At 38.0% G+C, this 16373-nt stretch overlaps 1 protein-coding gene across 1 annotated transcript in view; it reads left to right on the top strand.

The window, feature by feature from the left end:
* Positions 1-16373, top strand: part of adgrg6 (adhesion G protein-coupled receptor G6) — a 74579-nt gene that overhangs the window by 37755 nt on the left and 20451 nt on the right. Inside the window, exons 7-10 of the mRNA XM_063002474.1 lie at positions 1407-1475; positions 10834-10904; positions 11335-11461; positions 13584-16280. Of these exons, the coding sequence (XP_062858544.1) occupies positions 1407-1475; positions 10834-10904; positions 11335-11461; positions 13584-16280 (2964 nt within the window). The remainder of the gene's footprint in view (positions 1-1406; positions 1476-10833; positions 10905-11334; positions 11462-13583; positions 16281-16373) is intronic.

Below are 16373 nucleotides of genomic sequence, written 5' to 3'. Positions count from 1 at the left end.
ACCTAAAACTAACCTAACCTAAAGGGGGGAAATAAACAAAAACTAAAATATTGTGATTGCAGAAGTGTGTACACCATTTTATAATTTCGGATGTGGCTATGATCAGAAATAACCAATTACATTCAAACTGTTCTAGTACTAATACTAATACTAGTCAGTGACACCTGTCATCAATTAAACTGATTAAACTCATATAAACTTCAGATTTTTCAGTAGGGCTTTCCTGAAATTTAATTAGTTGCGTCTTACAAAGCATCAAAGGGATGTTCTTGTTGAAAGGTATCAGTCAATAAAAGGAAACAAAAAAATTTCCAAGACATTACATATCATGTAACACAGTGAATGCGGTCATCAACAAGTGAGTAAATTATGGCACAACAGAGGAATTACCAAGAACTGTATTTCCCTCTAAAATTGATGAAAAAATGTGCTTCAATAGGCTGCAAAGTGGCCTACAGCAATATTAAGAGAGCTGCAGGAATTTCTGGCAAGTACTGGTTGTGTACTACAGTCTGTCTACTACTGTCTGGGCTGTGGTGTAGAGTGGCAAGAAGAACATCCAGGGCCAGCTACATTTAGCAAAAACCTACATCAAGTCTGCCAAAAGCATGTGGGAAATTGTGTCATGGTCTAATGAGACCAAGGATGAATGTTTTGGTCATAATTTTAAAAAGAATGTTTGCCACAAAAACAACATTGTGCATCACCAAAAGAATAACATACCAACAGTAAAGCATGGTGGTGGCAGCATTATGCTTTGGCCTGTTTTTTTTTTCTCAGTTGGAATTGGGGCTTTAGTCAAGGTGTATAAATATCAGGTCTCTGCTAAAAAAAACTGAAGATGAAGAGGAATTTCACCTTTCAGCATGACAACCACCCATAGCATACCTCCACATTAACAAAATAATGGCTTTACCAGGTTTTGGAATGGCCCAGCCAGAGCTCAGACCTGAATCCTGCTGAAAATTTGTGGGGTGACCTGAAGAGGGCTGTGCACAGGGAATAATCTTGCAATCTCACAGATTTTGCAAGAAAGAGTGGGCAAACATGTGATAACACTGATAAGACTCCTACTCACATAAAATCAAAAAGTACTTTATCAAAGATTTTAGTTTTTATTAGATTATGTCACATTAATGGTGTAAATTATTCACTTTGGTGTCATTTTTACATCACAAAAACCTGGCTTTGTCACAGGGATGTACAGACCTATTCTATCCACTGTAAATGGGTAAACCTATATTTGTACTGTCTGGTTCAGGTATCACTCTCATATTTTAGTGCATCTTTGCTTTACTTGTGCTACACAAGAGTGTACGGTTGCTTTATTAATAGCTGATGCATTTTTGCTATGGCATTGACATCCAATTAATGACACTGTAACATTTCTCCAATTCTGCTACCAGCATCTTTAATTACTACTGCCTCATCCCTTGTCACCACTAACACCATTCCTACTAATGTAGCAACCAACGGTAAGCATTTTAAACTACTAATCCACATTTAAACAAAGTTAAGTTTTGTTTTTATTGGTTAATGCTGACATGAAACCATTGCATGAGTATTTAAAAGTGGAAAAACTTATATAAATACACAGGTTTTTTGCAATGTTTGCTTTTGTTGTCTTGAAGCTGCCATAAGTTCTTAATTTGGTTCAGATTTAAAAGGAGTTTACTGTCTCTCTTCAGTTACATACTCTTTATCCAAACCTCTATGAGTTGGTGCACAGTTTTTACCCAAGCAGTTACACCCCTGGTTTGGAGTTAAGCACCAGGAGTGTACACTGATTGGTTTTGTAAAATGACTTGGTTAGATCAGATGTCTACACCCAATATAGCACTTTTTTTTGTATGAAAATCAAACTATGCGCTGCATTACAGTGTTACAATTTATACAAATCATTTTTTTTATAATACTATTTATTAAAACATATCAAACTAAACATTTACTTTTTGATTCTATTTTTTTTTTTACAAATGCCATTTTTCCAAAAAGTTAGGACATTTTGTAAAATGCAATAAAAACTAGAATCTATGATTTAATAATTCTCTTAAACCTTTATTAACTGACAACTGTACAGTAAAGAAATGTAGAATTTGATGTCAAAACAAAAGTTGAAATAATGACATTTGTAGCACAGCGGTAAAACATGCTAGCACACCAGAGCTGACATCATGGACTTAACGAGTTAGAATTTCTGCTCCTCAACCGCCAGACTGGGTGCTTATACGGACAATGATTGGCATGTCTTTGGGTGGGAGTGCTGGAGAGGATTTCTCATAACTGCTGCAGTTACGGCCTCTGCTGACTGATCAGTGGCTCCTGCACAGAGACAAGGAATAATGTTGATTGGTGCGTGACTCTTTCTGCATGAAAAAAAAGCAGTCGGCTACTGCTCATGTCAGAGGGGGCGTGTGTTAGTGACGTGGAGGCCTGTAGCAGTAAAGGAAGTAACATCCAATTGGGTAATTGGCTTTGACTAGATTGGGAGAAAAACTGGGGAAAATGCATTAAATAATTTATGCCAGATAAAATGTACCCATTTTTGCTTAATACAATATTTTAGCTAATCAGCAGTCCATGGCTAAGGTCTGATTCTCCTCTTCATGATATAACATACATTTTCATGAGGAGACAGATCTGGACTATCTAAACCCAGAATTTCTTTTTTTATGGTTTCATTGCAAACTTAGCAATAAGTAAAAAAAAAATGCACTCCTTGGGAAGGGGGTGGGGATGGTGATGCTGGAAACAGGGTAAATTACTCATTTTTCTTGTATACAAAGAGAAATTCATCAAAAATATACCTAAATCTACCAAAGTAAGAATTTTTTTTTGCCCAAGAGTGTATATATGCAGTGCTGTGAAACTGTATTTGATTTGATTTCCCTGCTTGTGCAATGAATATTCTGTCATGGTTTACTGTTTTGGAACAAGAAAAGTCAAATGGTCCTCTTTCTATGGTGCAGAGAAACTTAAGAACCTATTGACACACTTCTCATGTAATGTTAGTGCAGATGAAGTAATGATTTTCAGGGACTCATATGCTTAATTTGTCATTTCACAGTTTTCACATTTGACTGTTTTGCATATTGTTTTATTAATTAAAATTTAGAAACTAATTAAGATTAAGCTAGGATCAAACCAGTTGCAAGTGTGTCATGTGAACACCAATTCCGCACACAAAACAGAATTAAAAGTACATTTACTGAGTAATACAAACCTCACCAATCTCATGCTTACTTTAGAGCTTATTTTGTTAGTCCTCCCCAAGAGCAGTTTGATTTTAACAGAGCTGTTATCAGGTAAAAGAGATGAGGCAGAGCAAAGGACAGGGAGAGAATAGAGCTTGGTGACTAGGGAAAAGGGAACCATCAAAAGACAGTCTAAGGACACTGATGCAGCTTAAATAGATGAGCACCAGAGGAGAAGGAGAAAGAGAAAACAAATTACATAGTTAAGAGGATACCCTAAGTTGGAGGAGAGCGACGAAATGCAATCTGAGGTAAGAATAGGACAAGATAAAACCTGCAGTTAAGCAAGTAGTATCCCCCAAAGTACAGTGTATCACAAAAGTGAGTACACCCCTCACATTTCTGCAAATATTTCATTATATCTTTTCATGGGACAACACTATAGACATGAAACTTGGATATAACTTAGAGTAGTCAGTGTACAGCTTGTATAGCAGTGTAGATTTACTGTCTTCTGAAAATAACTCAACACACAGCCATTAACGTCTAAATAGCTGGCAACATAAGTGAGTACACCCCACAGTGAACATGTCCAAATTGTGCCCAAATGTGTCGTTGTCCCTCCCTGGTGTCATGTGTCAAGGTCCCAGGTGTAAATGGGGAGCAGGGCTGTTAAATTTGGTGTTTTGGGTACAATTCTCTCATACTGGCCACTGGATATTCAACATGGCACCTCATGGCAAAGAACTCTCTGAGGATGTGAGAAATAGAATTGTTGCTCTCCACAAAGATGGCCTGGGCTATAAGAAGATTGCTAACACCCTGAAACTGAGTCCACGTGTTCGGCGTCATATCCAGAGGTTGGCTTTAAAAAATAGACACATGAGTGCTGCCAGCATTGCTGCAGAGGTTGAAGACGTGGGAGGTCAGCCTGTCAGTGCTCAGACCATACGCCGCACACTGCATCAACTCGGTCTGCATGGTCGTCATCCCAGAAGGAAGCTGACGCACAAGAAAGCCCGCAAACAGTTTGCTGAAGACAAGCAGTCAGCAAGAACATGGATTACTGGAATGCCCTGTGGTCTGACGAGACCAAGATAAAATTGTTTGGCTCAGTTGGTGTCCAGCATGTGTGGCGGCGCCCTGGTGAGAAGTACCAAGACAACTGTATCTTGCCTACAGTCAAGCATGGTGGTGGTAGCATCATGGTCTTGGGCTGCATGAGTGTTGCTGGCACTGGGGAGCTGCAGTTCATTGAGGGAAACATGAATTCCAACATGTACTGTGACATTCTGAAACAGAGCATGATCCCCTCCCTTCGAAAACCCTTCGACCCCAAACACAACCTCCAAGATGACAACTGCCTTGCTGAGGAAGCTGAAGGTAAAGGTGATGGACTAAACCCAATTGAGCACCTGTGGCGCATCCTCAAGTGGAAGGTGGAGGAGTTCAAGGTGTCTAACATCCACCAGCTCCGTGATGTCATCATGGAGGAGTGGAAGAGGATTCCAGTAGCAACCTGTGCAGCTCTGGTGAATTCCATGCCCAGGAGGGTTAAGGCAGTGCTGGATAATAATGGTGGTCACACAAAATTTGGGCACAATTTGGACATGTTCACTGTGGGGTGTACTCGCTTATGTTGCCAGCCATTTAGACATTAATGGCTGTGTGTTGAGTTATTTTCAGAAGACAGTAAATCTACACTGCTATACAAGTTGTACACTGACTACTCTAAGTTATATCCAAGTTTTATTTCTATAGTGTTGTCCCATGAAAAGATATAATAAAATATTTGCAGAAATGTGAGGGGTGTACTCACTTTTGTGATACACTGTATATGAATCAGCCCCATTTTGCAATGACTTTAGCAATGACTTTAGCAATGACTGGGGGATTTTAATGACTGTATCTTTATCTGCATTTGAATTTGACATCATAGTTGCTAAGGTAGAAATGACTTTTTTTTTTACATAGGGCCATTTAGGACTGAACAACACATTTTTTCATTTTTCAACTTTCATGATTTGATGATTTGCCGAATACTTTTTTTTACAGCACTGTATGTGTGTGCATGTTTCATTACCAATTAATGCTTAGTCATTTTTAGAGCCGTCTTTTGCCGTAAAGACAGAATGCACTCCAGCTGGCATAAACAAGAAAAATCTGATAGTCCATGTTATCATAGTCTGGATTTACAATATTCCAAAGAGCATCCTGTGATGTGATGTTACTGAATGCTTGGCTTTCTCTGTCCTTAAGTGAACCAATAAATGGTTGATAGTGTCAGGTGATTGTGGAGGAAAGTCCATTACAGTCAGCACTGACGCTTGTTATTTTAGGGTCTTCATGTTCTTTGTACTTGTTCATGTTCTTTCATTTGAGATTTAATTAATTCAAGAAAAATGTCAAATAGTCTGAAACTTTTGGTCTTCGCTGTATCTTGATGTAAGTGCATGTTCTTACTTTACATTGTCTATAACAGATCATTCTATTACCCTTTCATACACAGATGCTTCTAGCATATCTTTACCTTCTAGCAAATCTTTACCCGAAACCACTGGTAAGCATAACTATTTCCACCACCTTCTACACTTAACTAATATTCATTTATTTATTCCTTTTTTTACTACAGCTTTAGCCTGGTCAGGGTCACAGTAGGTTTGATTCATTTGGAAAATTTGGTTGGTTAGTTTGTCTAATATAGAAATAGTTTGATGGTGTGAAACATTTTAATGTGACAGATATTCAAAAATAATAGAAATTGGCTTGGGGAAATACTGTTTAACAGCACTGCATGTAACTCTTTATGTAAATATATTTTCATGTACTTTTTTGGATTTTTAAGGATGTCCAATTGTACCATTTTATATATCTACTGTATATAGGATGCCATTACAGTAGGGACAATTGACTAATTGGGGTAAAATCACCAATCTAAAACAGGGCCTTCTTAAATTTGCATTTAATTTCTCAAATGTCACATTTTGTGGTTGCTGTAAGCTACAGTATTGACACAATATACACAGCATTTTTTGACACAATATAGAATTGACAGGGAATAGTTCGACCTTATGTTTGAGCAAGTACAAAACCTTTGTTTTTACAAAGTATTTAGTGAGTTTTTATAGCTTCTATATAGCTTATATATTAATTTGTAACATTAAAAATGGGTTTTAAATAACTCATAATGTTAATATTAGCTATTGAGAGAAAAATGTCATTTTTAGTTTATATTTGTAGTTACGCTGAATAATTTATTTGTGTAAAGCAGGAGAGATTTATCTCTTTTTAAAATCAGCACAAAGAAAATACTAGGAAAAAAATACCAAAGTTTTTACTGAGCATTTTAATTGTATTTTGTAAATAAAAACTAATTTATATTTTGATGTTTGCGACACTCAAAAAGTTGGGATGTTTACTCCTTTGTTACATCACCTTTTAATTATACTTTTTAATCATTTGAAAATTGAGGATTTTAATTAATGATACAAGACTTCAGCTGGGCCACTGTAGTCTGATTCTCCACTTCATAATCTAATATACATTTTCAATAGTAGACAAATCTTGATTGAACCCTCACATCATTTGGTGTGGAGAACTTTGCCTTAAACATGAACTTCTCCGACCACAGCACACATTTCTACTTTGTTTCGGTCCATCTGAGATGAGCTCAGGCTTAAAGAACTTGGCTGTGTTTCTGCATAAAAGTGATGTATGGCTCTTTTTGCATTATCAAGTTTTAAGTTGCATTTCTGGGTTTACTGTGATAAGTAACAGCGGTACTCCCAAACCCATGTGGCTACATTTATCGCTTTGGATTAGGTGATTTGACATACAATAATGGTTTATCATGCAATGCTGTCTGAGGGCTCAAAGGTCATGCACATTCAGTAATGGTTTCGGTCTTTTTTATTCCAAGAATTCATGAACTTTTGCAACATATTATTTATGGTGGATGGGTGGATCCTAAAGTCCTAACTAATTTGCCATATTGCATTAGGAAATTTTTTTTTTTTTAATTGATTGACATTCTCTGACAAAGTTCAGTCCAAAGTGGTAGCCAAGACCTACACTATATTGCCAAAAGTATTCACTCACCCATCCAAATCATTGAATTCAGGTGTTCCAATCACTTCCATGGCCACAGGTGTATAAAACCGAGGACCTCGGCATGCAGACTGCAAACATTTGTGGAAGAATGGGTCGCTCTCAGGAACTCAGTGAATTTCAGCGTGGTACCGTGATAGGATGCCACCTGTGCAACAAGTCCAGTCGTGAAATTTCCTCACTACTAGATATTCCACAGTCAACTGTCAGTGGTATTATAACAAAGTGGAAGCGATTGGGAACAACAGCAACTCAGCCACCAAGTGGTAGCCACGTAAAATGACAAAGCGGGGTCAGCGGATGCTGATGCGCATAGTGCGCAGAGGTCGCCAACTTTCTGCAGAGTCAATTGCTACAGACCTCCAAACTTCATGTGGCCTTCAGATTAGCTCAAGAACAGAGTGTAGAGCTTCATGGAATGGGTTTCCATGGCCGAGCAGCTGCATCCAGGCCTTACATCACCAAGCGCAATGCAAAGCGTCAGATGCAGTGGTGTAAAGCACGCTGCCACTGGACTCTAGAGCAGTGGAGACGTGTTCTCTGGAGTGACGAATCACGCTTCTTCATCTGGCAATCCGATGGACGAGTCTGGGTTTGGCGGTTGCCAGGAGAACGGTACTTGTCTGACTGCATTGTGCCAAGTGTAAAGTTTGGTGGGGGGGGGGATTATACTGTAGTGTGGGGTTGTTTTTCAGGAGTTGGGCTCGGCCCCTTAGTTCCAGTGAAAGGAACTCTTAATGCTTTAGCATACCAGGAGATTTTGGACAATTTCATGCTCCCAACTTTGTGGGAACAGTTTGGGGATGGCTCCTTCCTGTTCCAACATGACTGCGCACCAGTGCACAAAGCAAGGTCCATAAAGACATGAATGAGCGAGTTTGGTGTGGAAGAACTTGACTGGCCTGCACAGAGTCCTGACCTCAACATGATAGAACACCTTTGGGATGAATTAGAGCGGAGACTGCGAGCCAGGCCTTCTCGTCCAACGTCAGTGTCCGACCTCACAAATGCGCTTCTGGTAGAATGGTCAAAAATTCCCATAAACACACTCTAACACACCCTAAACCTTGTGGAAAGCCTTACCAGAAGAGTTGAAGCTGTTATAGCTGCAAAGGGTGAGCCAACATCATATTAAACCCTATGGATTAAGAATGGGATGTCACTCAAGTTCATGTGCGTGTGAAGGCAGATGAGCGAATACTTTTGGCAATATAGTGTATCTTCGCCTGCAAAGACTGAGCCTTTAGCGGATCCTCATTTTACACCCTATCATGATACTTTCGCCTGTTACCAGTTCATTAACATTTTTTTAGAATATTTGCCTGCCCAGATCTTTTTAGTGTGTCACAAGCATCAAATTTAAAATGTGTTTATTTTTACAATAAAATCAGCCAAAATATTAAATTAAATTTTAATAAACGAATCCTTGTAAAAGATTGAAATATTCATTTGATCTATGTGTTTATTATGTGAAAGTATTTTAATAATTTGCATGATAAAAAAATTAAAACATTGAAATTTGAAAAGAGCCTATACACCTTTTGCCATTTATAATTATAAGCAATCTAATGTAAGAAGCCCCCCCCCCACACACACACACAATATTAAAATAATTTAAATAGAATAGTAGTAATAGTAGAATCCCACCAGCTCTGTCTCTCCAACATGAATAAAATTTAAATTTAAAGCATTTGTAGATTGTCCAAATATGGACCACACTATCCCAACCAAGTCCCAGTCATGCGATCAGTCATGCAAATCGTGTTGGCTCTCGCTTGCCAGGCATTATTTGTATAAGCTCCATGAGATATTTTTTTTATAAGTTATTTTATTGTTGTTTATTAAAACCAGTGTAACTGTAGGTCCAAAAAAGATTAGTGATTCAACCAACCCTAAAAGAAAATCAGTGGAAGTGACAATTAAGTGAAAAACTATTTATTGCAAGGTTTAAAAGTGGACCACTTAGTAAGGTATGAAAAAATCCACTACATCATCCATATTTAAAAATAAAAAGACAATAAAAGGGATTAATGTGGCAAAAGGTGTAACAATTCTTGGCATGTATAGGTTACCTATAATTCAAGAAGTAAAAAAATGTTAGTCAGGATTAACGTAAAACAGCTGTGTGGAGACAGTGTGTCACATCCCTCCATCCTGCCTTCTCTTCACCTTCCACTTATGCAATCAGCTCTGCTCTGTACAGGTAAATTGCAGTTAAATTTTATGTACATTGATTGGTGTTTTAGTTTTTATGTATGCTGTTATGTATTAAGTGTTATTATTATTAGGTTTAAATATGCACTCATCTGGGGGTCAGGTATGAATGAATCCAATTTACATTGTTCCTTATAGGAAAATAATGATTCAGAATTCGTACAATTTGCAATTCAAAGAGTCTCCTGAAACGAATTGTGCAAGATTGGCAAGGCTCCACTGTAAATATATTATTATATTGTATTACTAGCTTTGTGTAATGTCACTATGGAAACATTTTGCTATGACATGTCAGTAATTGTCGATCTGTGAGTGTTAATACATCAACCATCCCTAATGTTAGCTATCATAGCTAAGTTACATGAAAAATTAATTAGCCACACGTTCACGCAGCGACCAACAATAGTCACAGGTGTTTTCAACTAAAGTCAATGTCTTAACATTATCTGTTAGAAAACCTACATAAAGTCTCGTTAAAGTGTCAATCATTGTGATGCATGTGTATTATAGTAGATGGCTTTCATCTATTGCATGTTTGTATAATATTCTGTGTAGCTGTACATGCTTATGATAAATATCAGTATGTCAAGTCAAGTCAACTTTATTTACAGTGAGGAAAATAAGTATTTGATCCCCCTTACAAAGACTTGAACAGTCTATAATTTTTATGGAAGGTTTATTTTAACAGCGAGAGACAGAATATCAACAAAAAATCCAGAAAAAAAACTTTAAATAAAAGTTATAAATTAATTTGTATTTAATTAAGGGAAATAAGTATTTGATCCCCTACCAACCAGCAAGAATTCTGACCCCCACAGACCGGTTATGTGCACAAAAGGCACACAAATTAGTCCTGTCCCTGTATAAAAGACTCCTGTCACAGAATCAGTTTCTTCTGTTCAAATCTCTCGACCACCATGGGCAAGACCAAAGAGCTATCAAAGGACATCAGGGACAAGATTGTAGACCTGCACAAGGCTGGAATGGGCTACAAGACCATCAGCAAGAAGCTTGGTGAGAAAGAGACCACTGTTGGTGCGATAATTCGAAAATGGAAGAAATACAAGATCACAGTCAATCGCCCTCGCTTTGGAGCTCCATGCAAGATCTCAGCTCGTGGGGTAAGAATGATTCTGAGAAAGGTGAGGTCAGCCCAGAATTACATGGGAGGAGCTTGTCAATGATCTCAAGGGAGCTGACGTCCCTGACGTCCTTTGATCGCTTACAAAATCAGCAGGGGATCAAATACTTATTTTCCCCACTGTATATAGCGCTTTTTACAATAGACTTTGTCTCAAAGCAACTTTACAAAATCCAGGACCAACAGATACAAAAACCCCTGTTGAGCAAGCCGAGGGCGACTGTGGCAAGGAAAAACTGCCTGAAAATTACAGGAAGAAACCTTGAAAGGAACCAGACTCAGCAGGGCCCATCCTTCTTGGGTGGTCTGGAGGATACTTTAAATAAATACACGATTTACACAAAGCATACAAACACAGAATTAAATGATCTAAAAGTTATAACTGGTAATAAATAGATAAATAAATAAATAATAATAGAGTTGTTATTCACTCTAGTCTTCAATAAAGTCTGTATGTGTTTCATTCAAGTGCAAGTGGTTTTATTTTTTCTACAGTCGGCTTTCATTCACGTTAAATCATAATGAGTAAGAAGAAGGGTTGCAGTGACGTTCACCAGTTTTTTGGTCAGCCTCAGAAATAGAACAATTAAACAGTAGGAAAATGAGTACTAGTCAGATAATAGAAGACTACAGTGGTACAAGAGATGAGTCAGTGTTTCCTGATGTAATAATTGCCAGTCATCAGATATGGTCAATACTCCATTTCCTGAACATTGGAAAACATCGTTCATTTCCTTGATGCTCACTCTGATGTGGTCAGACAAAAGAGATGAGTATGAGGATGCTGACAGGGCAGTGAAAGCAAGTAACATGGAGGTGTGTGAGAAAAGGAGGAAATACTGAAGAGGAGATTAGAATATAGGACCAGAAGAAAAAGGGCTGGAAAGGAGTAGATAGGCCAAGAGGAGAGCAGAACAGAGCAGATGTCACTACTACCCACCCACGTGTACTTACAGTGGTGTTCAAAAAAATAGCAGTCCAACACCATTAACCTGATAAATCACTGTTTTTAGTAGAAATGCTATTTCTACATAGCAAATAATTTATTTGAAAGTGTAGTAGAGTAATGAAAACAAAACAAACCCAACAATTAGGACATGCATGCCACTCATTCTGAGTAATTCAAGCATTGATTGAAAGGGGCTTGTTCAAAATAATAGCAGTGAGGAGTTCAATTGGTGAAATCATTCATTCTGCAGAAGAACGTGTGTCAAATTTGGCCCTTATTTAATTTAGGAGGGTGGCAAATGTTGCACAGCTTGGTCATAGCGCGTTTCCTTCTGAAATACTGGGTAAAATTGGTTGTTCCAGACATTGTTCTGATGAACAGCATACTTTGATTAAAAAGTTGATAGCCAATGATCACCTCCAGAAAGAATTAGGAACATCTGAAGTTACCAGTGAGTACAGAAGATGATTATGTGAAGCCAATTTACCAGCAAGAACTCCTTGCAAAGTCCCGTTGTTAAGAAAAAGACAAGTCCTGAATGGGTTAACATTTGCCAAGAACACATTGACTGGTCCAAAGAGAAACGGCTCAACATTTTGTGGACTGGTGAAAGCAAAATTGTTCTTTTTGGGTCTAGTGGCTGTAGACAGTATGTCAGATGACCATCGAGCACTGAATTCAAGCCAAAGTTCACTGTGAAGACAGTAAAGCATGGTGGTACAAAATGATGATATGGGATGTTTCTCATACCATGGTGTTACGCCTATTTATCACATACGAGGGATCATGGATCAGTTTAAATATATCAGAATACTTGAGGAGATCATGTTGCCCAATGTCGAAGAAGAAATGTCCTTAAAATGGGTGTTTCAACATGACAATGACCCAAAACATCTTGGTTACAGACAAACAAGACTGAGGTAATAGAGTGACCAGCCCAATCCCCTGACTTCAATCCCATAGAGAACTTGTGGGCTGATATCTGAAGCGCGTTTTTTTGAGGCAAAACCCAAAATTGCAGAAGAACTGTGGAATGTAGTCTAATCATCCTGGACTGGAATACCTGTTCAGAGGTGCCAGAAGTTGATCGACTCCATGCAACACAGATCTCAGAAACAATTGTTTTGCCACTAAATATTAGTTTAGTAATTTAAAGTAAAGTAAAACCTCAAACATTTTTTCATGTTATAGATAATTTTTTTGAGTTTTTAAAGAAAAATGCTGGCACTGCTATTTTTTTGAACAGCCTAATATTCATTTTTCTTAACTTTCTGTAAAGGATGAACACAAACTGGCAAAATTTTGTTAATGTTTTGATTTAGAATTGAAAGTGTAGTATTTTCAGTGCATTTGCATTTATGGAAATAAAAGTTATTATAATGATTTTGTGCTTTATTCACTTTTTTAAAATCACTGCTATTTTTTTGAACACTACTGTATATGAAAATAATTTTTTTTTCTAAACCTTAATTTCAATAGCTGTACTTGGCTTTATACATATAACAATGCATAGATTTGTGTTTATATGGTTCTGGTTGTAGTTTATTAATTCCTTATCATTTACTTTTGTGCTATCTTAACATTAATTGGTCATGTGTGCTCTTAAATGATCTCCGAGAATCATTGTTTTTTTTTTACATTTAGGTTGTTTGCTTACAGAGATACATTTTCAATTTTATATGACTCTTGTTAACATTTGTTTTAGTTTTCAGGTTTTTTTTTTTTTTTTTACATTTTCTTCACTGGTTTTATTATAACTGTAACTGATTTTGTTTCAGTACTTATTTTTAATTAATACAACAAGTTATATTGTTTTTGTACCATACTTTTTAAGCATAATGTTGTTATGTAACGTTATTCAGAATCAGTATTAATGACATCCTGCTTTCTCCATTCCCAATTTCCTGTCTACTGACTGGCTCAGAAAAAGAGATGGCTGCTTTTTTTAGGTCACTTCTGCGACTAACTTTGCATTCAGCAACTACTGCTCATCCACCTTCTCGACCTCCAGATGCTCCTGTTGGTCGGAGTTCCAAAACTTCTCTTGGCTTTATCTCCACTCCTCTCATTTGGCCTGTAAGAAAGAAACCAGAGACGATAGTTACTCAGACCCCCAGCCACTCTGCTGTACATTTGACTAAACCACCTTCCTTGCCTGAGAAAAGCATGACAACTGCATCCCCTATGCCCAAACTTCTTGAAGAACTATTTTATGCAAAGACAACAAACTTGACAACAAGGAGGCCAGCTTATTCCCAGGTGTTGTTATCACATAACCGAACAGAGGTGGCATCACTTAGTAATCGGAAGAAGAAGCCATTGACTGCACAGTGGGGTCTCAGTGAAAGCAACAAGAGCAGATCTGAGACACATGATTATCCGTCTGATTCTAGCTCAGAAGAATTATTTTATGATATTGATTTAGATGAGGATGATTTCAGACTATTTAACTTTGATTCTACATACTCATCAGATGAAGGCCTGGCAACTGATATCCCCCTGAACATGTCCATGCTAGAAATAGACAGTGTGCATACTAACAGCTCCAATACAACACCCCCCAATTATATGAGCAAACCTGTTACCAGGCAGGATTATTCGCACAAATCAAATTCTAGTTTGCCATGGACAGAAGTGGTTCATATTGAGACGCAAAGGAGCAGCATGCTTATTTCAGATCTAGACGTAATAGATGTGCAAGTGAAACGACCTGGACAAAGCACACTGGGTGAACAAACAACATACAGTCCATCCCCTTCAGTACCATTGCCATCCTCTACCTACAAAACGGTGACTTCTCATCTACTAAAACCCACAGAGGTTACACAAGGACAGACTGTTACTTCGGCAGAAGCTTATGGCAGAAATGTGATGTTACAAACCACTCATGACTCCAGCATCGCCGTCTCCGATCAATATCTCTCTTATCAAACAGCTTTATTTACAAAATGGCCTACAGTAGGTAGCTTTTTTTTGATAACAGAAAATCCTACCCCTGCTCTCCCTTACTTTTCAACCACTAAATCAAGGCTGTTTGATGATTCACCTCGCAGTACCCCGACTGTTTTGGAGGAGCATAGTTACTACACCAGCTTGATGTCTGCTACAGAAGTGCAAAAAGGTTATTTAATGAAGATCATCAGGCCCACTCCATTATCCCACTCACTGGTTGCTGATGTTTTCTTGACTTTTACCTCTAAATCTGCTGAAAGTCTATTTGCATACAATTCAAAAGACAACAGTGACCTGGCTTTACCTTTAACAAAGAATCCATTTATCCCAATTAAAGATTTAACTAATAACAACTTAAACTATTTAAATACTACAGGACTTGCTGCTTCATATTTGGACAATGGATGTACATATATTGCATCATCTGTGGTCAGTCAGACTCAATTAGATTCACCTCATGGAATAGAGCCATCAATTGTAGACAGAATGCTGGAGACTCTATCCATAGGCTTAAACAGACGAAAGGACAGCAGTCCTTCTGAGGCAGATTACTGGGCCACATCACATATATTTGATACTTCTATTCATTCAAGTTTTCAAATGAGAACTGAGAGGTTACATAAACTGACCATGTTTAGTTCACCCTCTCACAACATTTATGACCCCAGTTTATTGTTGTCTCAGGCAGCATGGCAGGACATCTCAACAGCCACACATAGGAAAACAAACTCTGAGCAAGAGAGCTTTACAGAAGACAAGGATACATTTTCTTTTCCTAGTTCATCAACTCAATTTTTAAGCACAATTCAAAATGAATCCATATTTGTCACCAAGTCTCAGGATTTTAATGGATTCATTACTCCTACAAGAACACACACTTTACATAGCAAACCAACCAGCTTATACATTCAGGCAAAGGATGATGCCAGCAATTACATTAACAATATCACAGCACACATTCAAGTTCATAATGTCCCAGACACACCCACCAGCATAGGCACTAATTACCACCCAATTAATCCAAATAGTACATACTTTCATAATAGAACGGATGTCTCAATAAAGTATGGCATGATCAGCTTATTCACAACCACTGTAGAACATCCACTCACTATATTTCAGTCTAAGTTTCCAAGCAAAGAAAGCTCACCGATCTCCAGCTCCATTGCTCTGCTTTCACCAGTCCCAACTCTAGGTGAACATGAGACTATAGATGAAGCAATGTCAGTTCTCTCTAAACCAGCAGGTGGATTCAATTATGACACCATCTTTCCCAGCAAACAGTCAAGTCCTTTAGGGTTAGAAGCAAGTGCGCATACCCCTATTTTACCCAGTTACCCAGTGGATACCAGCATTTCAAGAAACCACAGTGAGCACCTTCAGGATACTAAATATGCCCAGTTCTCAACAACAGAGCAGCCATTTTTGGTCAAGAATGAATCAGCAAAGCCCCCAGGCAATATCAACAATATGCTTTTTGTCCGGCCTGCCGACAGTGACAGAGAAACGCATCCATCTCACCCGGCCACTGACGACCAGTCCTTTGTCCCAGTAAATGGCACGCTTCCTCCAACAATTCCTTCTAGGGAAGCCATTGCAAACTTGCAGTCTTTGCCCACTGGCACCACCTATGGGACTACTACAGACCCAGCTGAATTTGCTTCATGTCCATGTAAAGCTCACTTTCATAATTCATGTCTGTGTGGATTTTCAGCCGGGAACAGTATGTTTTCCAATAACAACATAGATGTTAGAAAGAAATTAGATCTTCTTTATAGTTACATCTTTGCTTGGTATGCTAGCTATTACAGAATAG

The sequence above is a fragment of the Trichomycterus rosablanca genome, chromosome 9, assembly GCF_030014385.1.
Source record: "Trichomycterus rosablanca isolate fTriRos1 chromosome 9, fTriRos1.hap1, whole genome shotgun sequence".
Taxonomy (NCBI): domain Eukaryota; kingdom Metazoa; phylum Chordata; class Actinopteri; order Siluriformes; family Trichomycteridae; genus Trichomycterus; species Trichomycterus rosablanca.
Note: the sequence above shows the minus strand (reverse complement) of the source record. Positions and strands in the feature narration are given on the sequence as shown.